The 19,615-nt window shown below is 42.3% G+C and overlaps 2 protein-coding genes across 4 annotated transcripts in view; both read right to left on the reverse strand.

Moving 5' to 3' along the window:
- Positions 1-14,169, reverse strand: vimr2 (vimentin-related 2). Its single transcript, XM_035649229.2, has 10 exons — positions 14,032-14,169; positions 13,139-13,283; positions 12,830-12,988; positions 12,566-12,685; positions 10,283-10,378; positions 8,383-8,514; positions 6,262-6,393; positions 4,080-4,190; positions 3,856-3,980; positions 1-998 (listed from the first exon to the last, which is right to left on the reverse strand). The coding sequence occupies exons 1-10, from the start codon at positions 14,139-14,141 to the stop codon at positions 956-958; spliced, it is 1,173 nt and encodes a 390-aa protein (XP_035505122.2). The 5' UTR covers positions 14,142-14,169; the 3' UTR covers positions 1-955.
- ocrl (OCRL inositol polyphosphate-5-phosphatase) overlaps positions 13,636-19,615 on the reverse strand; it is an 18,743-nt gene continuing 12,763 nt past the window's right edge. For all 3 annotated transcript variants that reach the window (XM_035649226.2, XM_035649223.2, XM_035649225.2), the window contains 5 exons: positions 18,562-18,681; positions 18,120-18,204; positions 17,722-17,849; positions 17,491-17,602; positions 13,636-16,639 (listed from right to left, as the gene is read on the reverse strand). In XM_035649226.2, coding sequence (XP_035505119.2) covers positions 16,515-16,639; positions 17,491-17,602; positions 17,722-17,849; positions 18,120-18,204; positions 18,562-18,681 — 570 coding nt within the window. In that variant the 3' untranslated portion in view covers positions 13,636-16,514. The remainder of the gene's footprint in view (positions 16,640-17,490; positions 17,603-17,721; positions 17,850-18,119; positions 18,205-18,561; positions 18,682-19,615) is intronic.

Consider the following 19,615-nt stretch of genomic DNA (forward strand, 5'->3'; position numbering starts at 1 on the left):
TGAGGTGATCACTCAAGCAACTACTTTTATTGAATTTAAATCCAAAGCACATTCTGTCTGTATGTGCAGAAGCAGGAACCAAAAGTGATTTATCACAGACAACATGCAGAAAATAAGGAAAAGGTTAAGAACGTCGTGTACTACCAAATGTTTACTTCTGAAATAACAGCAAATTGGGACGTTGCTTTTCAAAGAAGGAACAATGAATCACACAGACTTTTCTCGCAGAGGGATGCAGGTGCTCTGTGTGTGTGAGCTGCAGGAAAACAACTTCATGAACCATTTGAAAAGCAAACAGTTATATGTAAAACCAACATAAATGCATGACTGTAAAAGCAAAAAGCCGGTGAGACACTTTTAGTCACTGAAGAGAGGGACCTTTCAATATGTTTGTTAACAGTGAGGGGGTCAAAGGTTAAGAGCTGGTAATCAGACAGAGTGTGAGTGATGGACGAGGTGGAACCAGAGGGGAAATAACTCCACGGAGCCGCACAGTTTAGCGTGTGTGTGTGTTTGTGTGCGTGTGTGTGTCTGTGTGCGAGACTTGTTCGACAAAGTGGGGACAAAACATTTATGAATTATATCAGTAAGCTGGAAAAGATAAAACACACTTAAGGAAATATCCCTGCCAGACACTATACGGATACACACTCCTCGCAGAGCGCCCATCCTCCCACCTCCCTCCCAGTTTTAGACAGTTCCATCTTTCTTGGAGTCTCGGGGTCATCTGCCAGCGGCCGGTTATCAATGGCCCGGCTTAGTCCTCCAGACAGCATTAATCTGTCATGATAAGTTTACATCTGCTCAAACTGCTGTGTTGGTACCTTAAGCTTCATCCTAGCGCCGTTGATTTGGGTCTGGTTTTCACAATTTTCTTTTGTCTGTTTTCTAATCCATGTGTGGGGGGAGCATCCAGCCAAACTCCAGCCGCCCAGTCTCACTCTTCGCCCTCATCTCACAGGTAGCACAGCCTCTCCTCCTCTTCCTCCACCAGACTCCTGAACCACAGAAATACATAAAACACAAAATGTACAGGTGAACAGTTGGTACTGCTGCTCTGTTTTAGTCTAAGTTTACCTGACAGAGGGAACACTGCAATTCTGGAGGTTTAGAGTGTATAATTGACCATTGAAAGAGCAATTGACAAACGAATCTCAGTATCACTGTATATAATTAATCATGTTTAGTTAAGCTTGGTGTTTAAACCTGGGGGGAAAAAAACACCAACATTTCCTAAATCCTATTCGAATATCTTTTATTTTTTATTAAAAAAAAAACCCACAGCACGTAAAAAAATACTTTATAGGTGCAGCTATAAGTACATTCGATCGCCCATTTTACTTTCTCTCAATGGACTGATCGTTTCAACTCGAGTCAGTTCAGTAACTTTCGATTCAGAAACTTAAGCAAGGAGGGTGAGGTGAGATCGTTGTGGTCGGTGCCAATAGTTACGGAAGACTGAACTTTGAAACTCAACCGTTATGCCAAAAATGACAAAAACGCATCAGAAAAAAGTTTTTACGTAGACATTTCCATGACTATTGGCAAATCCATCTGCTGATGACAACCATGTGATTTGATCAAAATCACCAGAACAGCCACTAAATGGATCTTACGGTAAGATTGTTTGATTTGCTGCAATTGAATCGCAAGTTGCAATAGCTGATATTTCAGAGACTTGACGACAGCAGAAACAAGCTGTAAACACAACACTGACAAATCATCGCCTTTTGAGTTGATATGGCGAAAGAGCAGTTGCCCATTGACACATCCAGGTGCAACGGGTTGAATAAACTGCATGTAAGTCAAATATTAACTCTTCTTTCAACTGTTTTTCATCTCCACCGATCCCTGAAAAAAACATCTGTCGCTCACTGTGTCTCTGTTTGCTGTTTGTTGCCGGGCAGGTAGTGCACAGTGAGCTTTTAACACAGTGGGTTTTTAAAGCAATTTCCCTGCAAACATCAAAAACATCTGCCTGCTGCATCTGGAAACACTAGTGATGAGAGCGGTGGGGGTAAACCAGTGGTGAGAGGCCAGAACAAACCAAAACAAGGAGCTGAACGATGATGTAAAAATCATGTTTAAAACATTTTGATCATATTGGTTTAAAAATCTGCCCTATAATCATCCAGTGCTGAATGTACGCCGAACTAAAAAGGATATTTTTCTCAGTTTAGGTACTTTGTTTGCTGTGTCATGCAGCAGCGTGAGCGAAATTCTTTAATGAACTACAGTGTAATACAGTTCACATTAGCACTGAGCAAAGCAGTGAGCATCTGCAGAAACTGCTCTGAGATGCTTTCACAGGCCATAAGACACCCGGTAATTGCAGCCTGGGGTCATTAGGGTCTGTTGTGCAGACAGTTTGCCACGGCACAGAGAGAATAAACAACCTCCGCCATTTTCATTTCTTATTCATGGTTTTAATCACGGATGACAAAACACCCAGTGAATAAAGAACGCTAGGAGAAAAGAAAGTTGGCATCGCCTGTGTGCCTTTCCTGCGCCTTAAATGTCTTTGGGACGGTCTGTTGGGTAACGTGAGGGAATTAAAACTGTGGTGAATTTGGAAGTGTTTGTAAGTGAGGGGGGTGCTGACATTAACAGGCTGGCGTGGAGACGAGCTGGCAGAAGCCCAGCACACAGCGCCGACAGTGTGAGGTCCTCTTTACCCTTTCTAATGAGGTATTGTGAGGGTCTGAACTCAGGCCTGCAGCAGGGGCCCCCCTGGGGGTCACTTGCAGTTGGATGGGCGATGGAGGGCCGCCAGAGGAAGTCCATGGCAGCGGGCTGAGATGGCTGAAGTGCGTCACTCCACATACCGGGAGGGCAGATGGTTGAGCAACCTCAATGAACGGAGGGAATGGTATGAAACGTCTTCAAGGTCACATACAGGAAACTGCAACAGATTCAGAAGCTGTTTCCTGCGGCCCCGGTTGGCCCCAGGTGACAAACCTTTGTCTGCAGGGACACCTTATTGTGGACATTGCGGAGATGCTTGCGCTTATACAAAGGCTCTTGCGGAAATACTCCTTGCATTATTCACAGTGATGCTTTTTTAGAGACTTCTTGTTGATGTTGAGGGACGGATGGAGACAATGAACACGTCTATTGCACACGTCCTGGAGTGTTTTCTAGTGCGCTTCATGATTAGCTCATATGTAAAGAATTTCAAAAGTAAACAGAGCATCAAGCTGATTTTAATCTAATGAAATCATCCCAGGATCATTATGTGCTTTGCCCCTGATTCTCTCCTTGACAGGTTTACATAACGCGTAGCACTTTATTGAAAACCATAGGGGGACGTCTGTTTTCATTTCACCTCCTACTGCAAAGATGGGAATCTACACTATGCAGCATGTCATGGAGGGCTCAGAGTCTATAGATTTTAATTGCAATCAAAATGGTTACAGCACCTTTAACAGGAGGAGACAAACTAATCAGTGAAGTCACTGGGATCAGTGTTTTTGTTGGAACAAAAAATGTCCATGTTGTCCATCAGACATGGCTGACCATCCCTGCTCCAGAGTGCTGGGTTAGGTTATCAACTGACGGCCTCAATACAAATTACACCTCACTGACACACCAAGAGTTTTCTTATGTTTCTGGTGTTACTGTATCATGCTGTACTAGACATAAGGTGTGTTGTAAAATTTTCAGGGTATTCAAGAATAACAACCTGCAGCTAAATTAAGTTGAGCAATAAAGTCATGAAGAAATTGAGGATCAGTATATATAGCTCTTCATGACAACATTATGGTCAATTTTCGCATATTATGTCTTTAAGTTAAAAAAAAATGTAGGCCATAAAAGAAATCCCAGGAGCAGGTTTATTACTTGTTACTGTCTAACCTGTAGGCAACAATCTCCATGTCTCTGGCCATCTTCTCACTGAGCAGCTCCTTGTAGTCTTCACACTGCTCCGTCATCTGCGCCTGGAGGTCGGCGTCCTTGTGCCGCATTTCATCTATCGTACACTGGACAACACAAAGAGAAGATGAGATTAAATGGCATTATTAGTCCAAACCACTGGTCCATTACAGCCTTTGATTACAGTAATGTGTCTGCTCTCATACCTTCAACTCAGCAATCTCCTCCATGTACGCAGCCTTCTTCATCTCAACCTCATCCTCCAGCTCCGCATTACACATCTCAAGCTCAGTAAGCTCCTTTTGTAGCTCTGAAATCTAGAGTAACACAAAAAGCAAATAAACCCAAAGACATACTTGTTATGCGTAATAATGCTGACAAATCAATTTAGTGAAACTATAATAGTAATTTTATCCATGTTATATACACATAAAAAAAAGAAATTTTGTTCTAACCGACTGAAATTCAAGTATGCCAATTAACTCAAATAAAACAGGTTACTTTATTTCTGCCACAAACTAAGTGAGGAGCATCTCTCCCCTGGTCTGAGGCTGTGGTGTCCTGCTGTGAATAATTACTGCGATCACACAAGTTCAACAATTAGATGTCGCAGCCAGATGGGGATCCAGGCGGTCCTGCTCGTCATTCAGCGACCCGGCCAGTTACTACTCTCAGGACCTGGTCAAGTCAGATTCCTCCCTGTCATGATAAGAGAGGCCTGGCCATGTTTGCGTGTAAAGTGGCGTACAACCAAACAAGTGCCTGCTCTATTATAAGTATTTCTGCGTCAGGGCTGATTTCGCTGCAATCTGTTTGTTGGGCCATGTTGTGTCTCAGTGAGAAACCAGACCCGAGGCATCCATCACAGACGCGAGAGGAAACAGAGCAGATCAAACCATGCTGTCCATCCGTCAGGCTGCATCGAGCAGAACCGGGGCTCGTGTGCTGCGTCTCAGAGAGAGAGGTGGATGATGTCGGGAGAATTCTGCTGTGGTTACAGAGGCTCGCTGTTTATTTAAAGAGCTGGAAGTACAGAGCCACAGCCCCGGTAATGAGAACCAAACCACCATGTTTGTTACAGATGTGGTTAGGTGTCAACTGTGGTCTGACCACTGATGGATGTTAAAGACACGGATGTGAGCTAAGAGGAGGTAGTTGCTGTTTACAAGAGTCACCGTGATTTTTACTTGTGAGTCACAGTTTCCTGATGCTTCACTCTGCTGCGTCTTTTGTTCAAAGCCCAGTTGTTTTTCGTGGCATTTCCCTGCTGGCTGGTTGAGAAATTTTAGATGATGGTTTATTCCCTCTCCTCCATTTGCAGAGGAAGTCAGCGTGTCAGTGTGTGTGTGTGTGTGTGTGTGTGTGTTCGTGTGAAATTGTAAGATGTTTATGATGCTGCAGCCGCTCTGAAAGACTGTGCTTAATAACTGAGAACTCGTAGGGCAATAAATCCCGTCTGAGCTGAAGGCGAGCCCTTCACATCTCCTGCTGAAAGTGTCCACAGATTAAACACTCTGGTCAGCCGGATCTCCCACACTGTTGCTCAGCTGTCACTCAGCTGCCCTCCATTCCCTGGCCTACTGTGGGAAACCATTCATTTGCAGCATTATGTCTGATTTAGGAGCTGATGGCCGACGCAGAGCCAGTCGTGGGCTGTAAGACTCCTCTTTTTTTTTTGTCAGTAAAGAGGTGGGAAATGTATTATGGGAAGGTCTGAAGCAGTAGGTAGCAACTGAAGGGTTTAAATGGTGTATAAACGTGAGCCTTAAGGGGTCAGTTCACCTCCAGGAAGGTACGCATTTTCGCTAAAGAGTTCATTTTTCCGAATAATCCCTCTGAACACGTTCAACCTCCCTACAGTCAACTGTTTTCAAGAACTACAATATGTCTTAAAGCAATAGTTTGACATTTTGGCAAATATGCTTATTCACCGTCTTGCAGAGAGCAAGATAAGATCAAACACTCTCATGTCTGAACAGTGGGGGGGGGGGGGGGGGGGGGCAGCAGCCAGCTCACTTGCTGATTCAAGGGGAAACAGCAAGTCAGCTGAGAACTAAACTTCAGAAATGTATTACACACCACACAAAAGATAGTCCAGCACACGGACCCGCATAAAACTACAACATATTATGTTTTGTATACAGACTAAACAAACAGCATTTAATGTGCTATCTCGTGAGCTGGTACGTTGATTTTGTTTCCTCTGGACAGAATCTGAGTGGCTGTTTCTCTCCAGTCGTTCCAGTCTTTGTGCTAAGCCAACCAACTGCTGACAGGTGGTATTAATTTTATTATCTAAATGTCAGGAAAGAAACTGTAAAATTGAGTATTTCCAAAATGTTCTCACTAGGAGAAATTTGCTTGGTTTTCCTTTTCCTTTCCACTCACCAGCATCTTCAGCTCACTGGAGTCCTTTATTTTTGGCACGTTTTCGACCCTTGACCCTACGGCTTGTCCCCCTTCCAGTTGTTTTCGATCACCACTGCGAACCACAGCAGAAGGGGCTGCACCGCACTTGAACTGCAAAGACAGACGGAGAGGAATCAGTGCATTTGTGAAAGTTTGGAGGAACCAAAAACATTGGGGTTTTAGTGGAGGATGGCGCTCTCCTTTTTGGACAGTTAAGTGCACTTTGACAGAGGAGCAGAGCAATCAGAGCATTTCATACACGCTGATGGTTAAACCTCTCCTTGTGTACACCACATTCCTGATTAGATGGAACAAGTGCAGTCCAAATGAGCAACATGAGGGTGCACAGGTGTGTAGGAGTCAGCCAGCAATCACCATTAATGTTCTAACCCAATAGCAATCATTGCAGCATTGAGACAATTGCATCTCATAATCGAGGCCAGACACAGACAGGACGGTGTCCAGCTGGCGAGAGAAGAGACTGAGAGGGAGAGAGACGGGGAAAGAGAGTAAATAGATGGCGTTGAAGGGGGAACAAAAAAAAAAACGTATATGCATCTAGACAGACACAAATATATGAATACGCCTTCAGCCAATGCCGCCACATGGAGGACACACACATCAGCGTCCACTCCACTGCTGCAGAGGAGCCTGGGAAGGCGGCCAGCAGTCTGATTACAGCTCTGACCTCTGAACCGGACAGACATCCTCGCCCCAGAGGGGGTCAGACCCACCGGAGCTATTGTCTGACCCCAATGCAGCACCTCTGCGCTTGTATTGCGCGTACGCACACCCGCGGGTGCACACACACAGGTAGACACAGGCATTCTGTTCGGGTCCAGAAAGGCAGCTCCGATTCTCAAGTTCTTCCCCCTTGTTGTGTTAAGAGGGAAAGAAAACAAGTGGGAGTGTCCTCGTGTGATTTGTGAAAGCTGAGATTTACATCTGGACCTGACCGCTCCGCTGCAGAGGGAGAGCGAGGGCAACGTGATGAAAATAGGAGGGGTCAAGTGGTCAGTATGTGGATGAAGACTGCGGGATAGAGGGTATGAGTGGCGGAAGAACTATCCGGATTTTCTTTATCTAAATAAACGTAGCAGTACATTCATTAAAAATATTCATTTTCAAAATCCTACTTAAGTAAATGTGCTGAAGTATTAGGTACAAAATGCACTTTATCAAAATGTCAATGTACTTGTTTAGCAGAAAACACCTTCTGTGAGAGATATATTACTACATAATACTTTATTGGTCTCTAAATACTTATGCATGTGTTGGGTGAAATTTCACTGTTATAAATAAAGACCCCTGCAAAGGGTCACCAGATAAATCTAATGGGTCATTAGATGATTAATGGGGGAGAAAAGGAGAAAAAGAAAAGTTGTATTGTTTTTCTGAAATAGTGAATGGTTTTTACAATAAGTAGACCATATAAAGAGTCAATAGGGGAATTCTCTCTCTCTTTGGCTCAACTAACAACTCATAATGTGTTTTTCCATCCATCGGGTTTTTGCATTTTCTGTGTAACGATAAAAAAAAGATGTGGTTTAGAGTAATCAAACTAACTAGAGGTTAAAAATAGCAGCAAAGCATCAGACAAGGAAACTATAACGACGAACATAAATGTCATATTTCCATCTTGTTTTCGAAATAATTTTCCACCTTCCGCGGTTTGACTGGTGCTTTTAATTACGTCATTTCATTGTGCCCTTTTCCTCCACAATGGTTTAATGGCACCCAGCTGGAAAATCAGCACCACCAGATGTTGATCTTGATGAACTCAACTCATAATATTAGCATAACTATAGTGGATAGAAAGCCACATTCATTTCCATTTTATTTCGCAGATTTTCTAGAATTTAAGTTAAAATGACAGATTTGGATGGAAACCTCAATATAGACATTTGGAATGTGACTAGGTAACTACTGGGTTAATCGCTAACTGTGTATTTAATCAGCTTATCATATGTTTTTATAAGCTATCTACTATTTACTAAAACGGAAATACTTACTGTACTTTAAGTAAAAAACTTTCCACTAGGCATGCGACTGTGCACCACTTGACAATATTTATGTGTTTTATGCAACAGTGTGTCGTACCTGGAGACTCTCAGCCAGCTGGCAGTAGTACTCCTTAACATCCAAGGCCGGAGTCATGTCAGGGCTGCAAAATCCAAAAGCTGCCACCGCCCCTGTCGTCCCGTCAGCTGGCTCCAGCAGACTCCCCACTGCCTGCTCATACATGCCACACATCCAAAAAGATGAAAGAGATTGTCAGATCCTTTGCTCAGCGCTGGAATGTAACCAAGTATGTTTCGTCAGGTGCAATTTTAGGTACTTGTACTTGACTTTTTCCATTTCCCATTTATGCTTTTCTATAATTCTACTCTCCTTCATTTACTCAACAGCTGTAATTACTTACAGGTTATAAGTTATTAAATATAACAGCGCTGACACTGCTCGTAACAAATAAATAATACATGATAATTGAACACTTAAATTATAAAATTATTTATAATACATCCTTTTATATTAAATACTTTCAGTCTATTTTCTGATTATACGGACATACCTTTAAGTTATATTTTGAATGCAGGACCTTATCTAAAAGTATTAATACTACACTGTACAAAAATGTCCTGCATTGAAAATGTTTGCCCTTTGGTTGATGTGGTATTAAATAAATGAGGTGTACTTTTTCTGTTGTCATATGCCTTCCATATCAAATTTCAATTTGTAATGTAAGTAAATCCATCATTTAAATTCAGTGGGGTAAAGAGTAGTATATAACCCTATGAATTGTGGGCCATAGAAGTAAATCATGGCATGAAATAAAAATATACGAATGGAAGTACCTCGAATAAGTACTAAAATACAATATCTGAAGAGTTAATTGCCTGGCACCACTGCAAAAACACAACAGTACATTTTGATGCATTTACACGTACACTAAAGACCTCCTCATGTATGTCCACAGTTCCAAATATGCACTCGAAAAAAAAAAGACCTCGCATCCATTACAGGGAAAATGAACTGTTACAGAACTGCAGTGGCAGTCTGACGTTTTTTTCCGTTCCCTCCACCTATATAACGACATGACTGCCGATTTGTCGGGGGAATACGGGGGTATCTGGAAGTGCTGGTAATAACAACAGTTAATAAAACAACGGCAACTTCTGTTTTCATTTGGTATTCAGCCGCATTTCCCGCACTGTGAGATATCGAGCGTGTCCCTGAGGGAGTGTGTTAAGCGCCGGGCAGCCGGGCTTTGCAGAGAAAAACACAGAGTGATGGAGCTGATCCTGGTTCAGCTGCCTCTCTTCTTCTCTCTCTCTGCCTGCAGCCTCCTGATCTGATACTGGGGCTTGTCTGTCATCTCCTGGTGATGTGGAGAATACTGTGCAGGGTGCGTGTGGATACAATAAAGGCAGTGGTGTGTGTTGTATATGGTTGCAAACATATTCCTGCTTTAAAGGAGGAGTTCAAAATTTTGGGAAAAGGGTCATTTGCTTTCTTGCCAAGAGTTTGATGAGAATATTGATTGAACAGTTAAATGTAAAAGTTTGTTCTGACAGAAAATGAAGCTATTTTTTTGCAGATTGTCATTCTCATGAATTTTACCTCAGGACTGAAAAAGAATTGTACAGACGGTAGCTATAAACTAGCTCGGAAGGGCCACGCTAACCACGTATGTGTGTGCGGTGTGATGAAAAGCAGTTTATAGACTTGAATCATCCTCTGACTGAACAGAAACTCTGTTCATTCTGTCATTTCTCTCAAGTGTATCTAGTGTACATTCATAAAATTCACTTTGCATTCTTTATTCTTTCATACCGTAAGGCTTCAACTCTTCATCAAGGTGACTGGGGTCATCACAGTTGTGTTTGTCTGGGCATCTCTCCAACACACCTGTTTGTGTCTATGTGCAACATTTTAGTAATTTCTTCATTTCAAGTCTATAAACTGCTTTTCATCACACCGCAGCTACACATCTTCTCACCATCGTGTGCTGGGCCTCCATGTTGGCCAGCTGCTCCTCGTAGATAGCCACTTGCTCCCTCAGCGCCAAACACTCTGCTGTCACAGCATCCACTTCCTGCAAAGAAAATCAAGTTAACAGCTCGAGGAAACGGGGCTGAGAGGAAAAAGAGTTCAACTTAATTTGTGGAGGTGTCTGGGAGGAGAACTCTGCAGTTTGGGGAGTCAATCACACCACAGGTTGAAATTAAGTGGGAAAAGTGTTCCACCAAGAACACCCATTTTATAAAACATCAGCACCAGCGCATCCACCCTGTTTCACCGAACAGCCAGTAGACACTGCAATGCAGAGGAAGGGGGGAGGAGGAGGAGGAGGAGGAGGAGGAAGATGAGACGGAGGCTAACAAGACACAAAAGCCCTGCCCTCATCTACTCCTTTTTAAAAGAACCAGATTAATCGGCACGGGATGCAATTAGTGTGGATGCCTGCATTAACAATTGAACATATGCAGGGAGGGTTTGGTGGTGAAGTTATGGAGCCTTGCTGGGAGGGTGGCAGGGTCCCAGGGTTCCTAATGGATGGCAGTGGACAAAAGTAGTCTGTCCCGCTGCTGCTGTTTGTGTTCAAAGATCATTCAGCAGCTGGCGAGGAACTTGTTGTAAATCAGTCTGTTCGACTATGAGGCAGAATCCCAAAACATTTGGGGCACTTAGGGACAACACAACAAGCTGTAATCACAACTCTGGCATATTAGCACCTTCAAAGTGAGTTTGGCAAGCACATTGGCATAGTTGCCAATTCTTGGGGTCCAGGAGAGAAAAATTTGATTCATTTGGATTTGGGTTTCTGTCCATGTGGTGAGAGTGGAAAAGGGTGCGGCTAAAAGATGCTTTAAAGCTTCGTGCAGCTCAAAGGAAGATCAGTCTCTGTGTGTTTGTCACTACAAGAGATCCCATTCATCTAATTTTTTGAATAATTTTTAACAAAGGCATTGATGGCTGCTGCTCTAAGGTTCATCCATATTTTGCCATCTGCTTTTTCTGCCCAGATAAATGTCAAGGTTAAAGCCCGTCAGCATTTTTAACCAATACGCTTTTCTGTAACCACTCATTTTTCCACCTTCAAGAGCAGCTGCACTTATAATGAGTGTCTTCAGAATAAAGTCAATAGTGGGATTATTGCTGTCCATGTAAATGTAGTCATCAAGAGGGGAAATTTGCGGGTCTTGAAATGGATCAGAATTTGCAGGAGGACAATAACAATGGTGTAATTCAAAATGAACCAAAGGTGCATTGCATCAACACTCATCTACCATGATGTGAAGAGAATTGCAGCGAGTTGTGCAGTATTTGCTCCTCTCCTCCGCATCTCTGCTCTGCCTCCCTGCTGACTTTACACCAAGTCTTGTCACTCTGCAGCTGCTCCCAATCCAGAACCACTGAACTAAGCCAGAACATTACGGCACCGAATTACAGCCTGCAATGCATCTGTATGGGAGAAATTAAAAGCCTCCCTTGCATCTGGTCCGGCCAGGGGGAGATGACCTCTGGCATTAGTTAGGGACGGGAGACGGGTTGGGAAAAGTTGGTGGCTCGGGTTACAGTGGGCCACCAGCCCAGACTGTGAGGCTGCTGGCCATCAAAACCGGTTGGGTGGGTCGTGCTACAGAGGAGCAGCTGTGCTGAAATTCAGCTGATTCAACAGGAGGCAGAGGGAAGGAGCAGGGTGCTTGACAACACTGCCATCTAGTGCTTAAAGTACAGTATCACAATAAAGCTCTGATAAATAATTGTACAAGCATACTTGTCACAAATTACCAATTGATTTCCCCCATTTATTAAGTCAGTTATCATTATTGCCATTGTTATTATCATTTCTTTGTCTAGCCCTAATCACATCTATTGCCATATTTTACTTGACATCTAAACTTGACCATTTAAAAACTTAAAACCTACATCAAGAGATTCCTGCTACACTAAAGAGGTTTGATAGTATTTCTATTGTTTTATTATTCCACCATGAAAGTAAGCCCAGAAACCAATGCTCTATTTGTTTTAATTTAAATGAGCTTATAAGTGTCCAGCGTTATTGACTTATCATGATCTATAACAGCGGGTTAATGCTTATTACACAATTAAAAACCCATTGTTGATTGTTTTTTTCGCTGTACAATAAAGCATTCAATTTGATGAAACTCAGTGAGTTGTTTGTATTCTTTGTTACCTTTGCATCTACCTTTCAGCCCTGGCTGCCAATAACTTCGCAGTTGTCAGGTTTGGATGCTACTGTATTTACAACTATTACCTCGGCAACATCTTGTCGTTCTTGCTGGTAGAAGATTCTCTGCTGTGCAGCCTTCTCGTAGCCGTCCTGCAGACCTTCAAGCTCTTTGTGCAGCTCCTCAGTGTCACGCAGAATCTCATCCTACAGGGAGGGTGAAGACAGTGATGGATCTCGACAGGGTTAGAGATCGGGCGGGCCCGTCACTGTACAAAACTGAAATAATTTAGACGTGACGTCCCACAGAGAAACATGCAGCAGACACACCCAGCAGCCGCAGCAGCCTACCCTCTCCTTACGCAGCCTTTCCAACACTGCATCCAGGCTGTAGTCAGGTTGAGCCACAGTGGAGGTGATGCTGGAAGAGGCTTGTTGACTGTTCAGCTTCTCTTCTAGCTCCACAATCTGACATTCAAGTGATTCATTCTCCTCCTCAAAACAACGAGCCTAAGGGCACAGAACGAGGGGCAAATGTTAGAATAGATATAAATATATATTGATTAAATGCATTATTTACCAAGATCGAAGGCATGGCTCAGCAGAGGGAAAACTAAGTGCTTGTATGTCACTGGGAGCAGTAATACGGTTTGACCTCACCAGCTCAATAAGCCCAACCAGGCGGTCATTGAGGGCAGCGATAACAGTGCGGTCCTGGGCAAACTGGTTCAGACCCTCCTTGTTGAGAGACCTGGCAGCCACCAAGTCCAACTTGTCACAGTCACACTCGTCAACGGCCGCACGCCTGAGAGAAGGACACAAAGAGTGGTCTGAATATTTATCTGAGGAGCCCAGAGAAGATTATTTGACCAATACTTTAGAGTACATACATTCGAGTCATACATTCATTAGAGGCTACCAAAGGGCGTAAATAAATACAAAAGAAAGTAAAGCATCATTTTCTTTTCAAACGCCTCGGAAAATTTCTCCCCGACCCCGTCATGGTAGATGAACACTATAGAACATGAATTTCCATGAGCACAAAAGACATTTGTCACCAACATGCAAATTTTTCCACAGGGGGAACTTTTTATTTATAGAAACTGCTTATACAGTATTTAAATAATGGTTTATAACACATAATGTACAACTCAGCAGACAGTTTAAAGTGTTTATTCATGTACAGTATTACTAAAATTACAATATTTTTTTATAGTTTTTATTTACAACTTTATACACCAGCCTCTACTTATTGGTACTAACAAATACATGGACACATCCACCAGCTTGCAACTAGATAATTCACTGTAGAATCAACTTTTTATTAAATCATTATATGCTGCTTAAAAAATATTAAAATATCGGTGTTGGTCTTAAGTACATGTAAACCCAAAGAATAACAACACACAGATGAACCGGTGAATGAACTTTAGCCTGAAAATATTTACTTCTGGTCAAAAACATCTTAAAATCTAGATATGAACACATCACTAACATCTTCAAATTAGTAGGTACAGATTAAGTCATCCTCAAGGGCAGAGAGTCACACTGACCTGAACGAGGCCCGAAACTGCCCTGCACACTGCACACCCAACCCTCCACTGCGATTCCAGTGTTCATCCTCAAACAGCTTGCGGTACGACGACACTCTGAGCATGGCCATGGCTTCAGACACTCAAACTGGGCTACAACACAACAGGTAAACAGAGACAGCAGGTCCATGGTGGGGTTTTATATTCACAGGGAATGAGAATGTAGCACTGAGGTGAAGGATCTCTCATCAGCCACCGAGGAGACTAACTATAGCGTGAACATCAGCCCGGAACGATCTCACATGGACCTGAGGAGTGAGCCCCAAAATCCATCCAGTACAGTTGTTGTTTTTCTTCAGTGGGAACAGCGCAAACGTCTCGAAATATGTTGAACATGAACACAAAACAGCTTTATATGTAGTTTTATTTCTGTTAAATAAATTAAAAGTACCAAAGAGTCTGGAAAGTTGAAACGATTGCGAGTGTTTCCTTGCGTACCTTTAAATGTACCGAAAATGTTTCTGAACAGAAACTAAAGACAAAAAGCAAAATGAATACACACAATTCCATCGGTTGGTACTAGTAGCAGACGACAACACTTAAAATCAGAAGTCATTGATTATACTGAGTTTGACATGAGGGTAGTGAATACCTAAATAGCCATTGTTTCATGGTTCTCCCAAACATCTGAAACACCAGGAGCTACTCCTTCTCACTAAAGCCACCTTTTGGCAAAGCTTTTTTTAGTTAAGACCGACAGAAAACTCCTAAGTTCTGATGGCAATAAGGCAGAAGGAACAATGCAAGACTAGAGCAAGTTCAGCCTAACAGGCTTATTCTTTTAGTGCCATGATTGTCAGCACTGTCACATTACGTCATATGCACACATTGTCTCCAAAGATAAGGTATTATGACACAGAGTTCCTGGATCGTGTAAGAAGAAAACCTATGGGCATCAATACATTGCAGAAGCTACTGAAAAAAATAGATGAATGTGACGTGCTAAGTGTAGATTTTTTTGTCAACTAGGAAATCTTTTGGGGGGGGGGTCGTTGAAGAGGAAATACTGTTGATTATACACACAATAGAAGTTCCTTATTTCAATAGCCATGAACAAAAAAACCCTCTGTGGCACGAATGAGAAAGGTGCACAAAGATTGCACTGTATCCTGCAGTGTGACGAGCCATTAAATCTTTAAAACGAAAGTGTGGCATCACTTAAAACCAGGATCACTCAAGTGGATTCACAACGAGGAACACAGCGACTGTGTCTTGGCATCACAAAGGCAAGAGACGATGTACAATGAGCTTTAACGTGAGGCAGAAATTAGGAAAAAGATGTGTAAACAAACACAGACATTAACAATACCACTGTCATGACAAACGTGACAGACTGGACACACCATCAAAGATTTACACAAACAGTCAAATACCCATTAGACAATCACAGCAGTATTTACACCATTTAAGACATCAAGAGCCAAAGAGAGTGACTCTCCACTTGACTCCGGTTGACCAGGAAGTTAATTGTGTTAACAGACTGGTTTTGTAAGTCAGGAGCAACTGGCAAAACAAGATGCAAGGCTCAGGCACGCGCACACAAGACAAAGATTCTATAAAACAGGATGACAAAAATATGAGGAATATTTCCGTTGAAACACTAAAGCAATGCAGAGCTGATAACAAACCATACTGTAGTAAGAATCTAAAACTGTTCAGATGATGAAAATGGAGGAAAAAATATAAATAACAGTTAAAATACAATGGACATGATAAGAAATAATTCTGTTAGATATCTTACTGTTGTCCCCTTAATAAAATGCTGCAAAATGAATGATTGTCGTGATTTATCTGAAGCTTAAACATTCTTTGTTATAGATTTCCACAATTATCCTGTTTACTGATCTTTTATGTATTTACTGCTTTGAACAGTACACACCAATCAGCCACAACATATAACAGGTCACTGGTTTTACGTTGTGGCCGATTGTTGTAATACTATTCAATCTACCTCTTAATCCTTCAGGAATTTCCTTTTTCTTTAGTGTGACTAAGTCTTTTCCTTAGCATCTATGGATACATAGTGTTTTCACATTCATACCACTCACTATTCAGAAGTTGTTTTGGCACGAGCACTGACAGTAACAAAGGTCAGCTGAGGAAAAGGAAAACTAGTCTGGAGGCACGAGTCCTTTGGGTCGTCTCAAAGTGCATCGGCATCAGTCCAAACCTCTGCCAAGTTCAGACCGTGAACGGAGATATGACACTTGGTAAAGTTATCCCCGTTCTAATGGAAGTCTTGGCTACCCCAACACCAGAGTTTGTTGCAGGTATTTTTGTTATATGGTGCAAGAGAAGCTGCACTGGTCTCCAAAAAGATGACGGCATATCAAGTGGATCAATGTTACACAATGTCCTACAGGTTCAGGCCTTGTGCCAAAACTAAGTCAGGTTGAGAGTAGACTCCAAACCCGACAGATGCTGTGAGGGACCCTCAACCTCGTTTACTCCTCATCTCCTGCCATGAGAAAACCCAGAACAAAGTCGATGGCTTTCTGCCGCTCGTGTGACGTCTGCCTGCCCAACAGGTTGGGAGGTGGTCGGATAAGGAGGCTGGCGAAGAGGGTTGCTAAAACACAAGAAGAGGGGGAAAGAAGGAAGAGAAATGATTAACTAAGTAGGAAAAGAAGACATCTCAATTTTCAAGTACATACCCTCCTAAACTACTGCTGCATCTTCCACAGAGCTACTTAGTGCCCACCACTGAAGGCCGGCTGATGAAATACCATTATCTTTTTGGCTATGAATGCATTGATGAAAAAAAAAAAAAAGGACAGTAGGGGCTGGGTAACATTCCAGAACTTCTAATACTCATACTTTGAGTTCTACCGTGTCACAAAAATATATGTAATTACTGCCTGTGCCCAGTAGTTATAAAAACGTTACGTGTAATATCAACATAATTAACTTATCCTTACTGACAATACAGAGGTGATGATTATATCATTAGAGCTAGGGTCATTAAGTGGCCAGTACAATATACTGGCTGAAATGAACTAATTGGAAATGTATCTGTGTATCTGTCATCATATACAGTATGTACTAGAAAAAATTAAAGAAAAAACTATATTATTGTTTGAAATCAGTGTCTCCGTTACTGAGCTTGTCCTCTAAAGAGACACGTTCATTTTTCGAACGTGAAATGTCCTGTTCTCTAAATATCATGGTCAGACCTCTTATAAAAGCATTTTTTTTAGCCATAAGATGTGTTTGTTATTGCTTGTGTAATATGATTAATGGCTTATATACAATTATTGGATTTAAAAAAAACATCAATCGATATTAGAATTAATATGTTGTTAAGTCAGACTGATGCTGTTGTCTAAATAAACTATTAAAATATTTCTATAACCAGTTAATTAAACGGTCTTATAAGCTCAGATGATGGTAACCATAAGAGAGGAGCTGTCCATGTCGTACCTATGAGGTTGGCTGTTAGGTTGTTGTTGTGCGAGTGCTTGAGAAGTTCCTTCAGAAAGGCCATTAAGTAGCGAAACACGTTGCGGTGAGCCCGGGGCAACTGGGAAATCAGCTGTCATTCATCAAAGTGGAGACAGATTAGTCATACAGAAAATGTACAATACTGTACCACAACTAAATTTGCGATAAATCATAATTTGCAGTGTTAAGCAGAAGTAGTGATCTCTGCACCTGCTTGCAGAGGCGGCTGTCATGAGCACATTCGAGGCACCGTTGGTAGAGCTCATAACACACCACTGGTTCTGGAACTGCCTCCAAGAAGATCAACAGCGCCTCGGCAACAGAGTGGTTGCATCCAGCTGCATGACGAGTTAGGGAAAAATAAGCAAACACGAGGCACTTTGTGCTACTTAGACTACAGTTTTCAACCTGCTCCTCTTCAAAGCCTTTTTTCACTCGAACTGGACATCAAAAAGGTCTTATGATTCAACACAACAGTGTTCATGTTTTAGCTAAGTATAGTGTTTATGTGCATCTTGTTTTATTTGCCAATTGGTATTTCAGTGATGACAGAACTGGGTCCTTGTGAAATCTGGTCCGGCTTGAACCCGCTTTATAAATGAGGATACGGATGGTGTCTGGGATGCTGGTGTCCAGACAGTCGATGATGCTCTGCAGCTCCTCTTGTAGGCCTGGTGTCTGGAACAAGTCCTCCTGAGAGACACGCACACACACAGGATTAACACAGCTCTCGATGATGTGTGTTCAGACACAACGTGCGGCAGGTTTAAATGTGGCAGGATTACATGTTAAATCAGTGGAAACAAATTTGCCTAAGGAAGAATAGGCTTGTATCCCAGACATTTATTAACCTGCTTCATCAACGTACGGAGGTGAAATGAGAGACACAGGAGGGAAATAACAGAGAGACACACACACGCATTGCTCCTCTGAAGAAACATTAAAGCAGAGAAAGGTACTATCCCACACAAAAGTTGACCCAAAGAACTTCAGCCCTCAATTTCACCGTTGAGCACTTTCATCTAATGTAATTCGCTGGCTACTTCTCACCTGATCACAGGACTTGGTGAAGAGGTGGTTGACCAGGATCCACACCTCCTTGGGGATCTTCAGAGGTTTTTCCTCAGTGCTTGCACCATCCACCATCAGGAAGTTCACCTTTGACCTTTCCTGATTGGAGAAAAATGACCATGATTTATATTGACGGACTGTTGCAGAGAGAGACACAGAGAGAGAAAAATTATCCAAATTCATGACATTGATCCAATGCTTTGTGATTCATACGGCGTGTAACAGAGACTACAAGAATCACTGTGCATGACACATCTGATCAATAAGTAATTAGGAGCAGCAACGAGATCAAGATCATCTCTGGGGTCTGGAGACTTGGAGGAGAGCCATTTCACTAAGAGCTGGATATCACATTCTTTTTGTCTCTGCAAATGGATCAGTGAGACTCATTACAGACGTCCAGAAATAACCCGCAGCTGGTGAGACTGCACATAACGGCAGCACAGACTGGAGAGGGCGCTTTAATGGGGGTGATGCTAATGTGCAGAACTAATGTTATATTCTTCAACATGTTTTAACACCCAAAGATCCTAAAGGATATCGCCAGTCTGGTCAATCTCCCAGACGAGATTTAAACGCAACAATGCTGTAACATCAAATGCATTAAACTGTTAAATTGTGAAGCAATGGGGACAGATTTATATTCTACACGGCTCTGTGTTTACTCATGCAGCTATTTAATTTCAGTAACAACTTGTGAAATGGAAGAGGAGAAATGTCGTTAGGATTCATACGAGTGTCTGAGCTTAGCTGAACAGACTAATACTTCTTCTCATTAGCTTTAATCATGTGTATAAAGGAGCAATGTGCCATGAGGGTGACCTGCTGTGAAATGAGATTTTGTGTGTGTGTGTGTGTGTGTGTTTCCAACTTCCACTGGACTAGAGGTTCCTGTCCACAAAGGGGCGAGGGGAGATTTAATGGTTGACTGATCCACACACACAGATTATAACTAAAATGACATGGTCTGGTATGTGCGAGTTAATAATCTCTGCCCTTGTAAGGTTTCTGAAACGCAAAGCGAGTATCACCG

This window comes from Scophthalmus maximus, chromosome 9 (assembly GCF_022379125.1).
Source record: "Scophthalmus maximus strain ysfricsl-2021 chromosome 9, ASM2237912v1, whole genome shotgun sequence".
NCBI classification, from domain to species: domain Eukaryota; kingdom Metazoa; phylum Chordata; class Actinopteri; order Pleuronectiformes; family Scophthalmidae; genus Scophthalmus; species Scophthalmus maximus.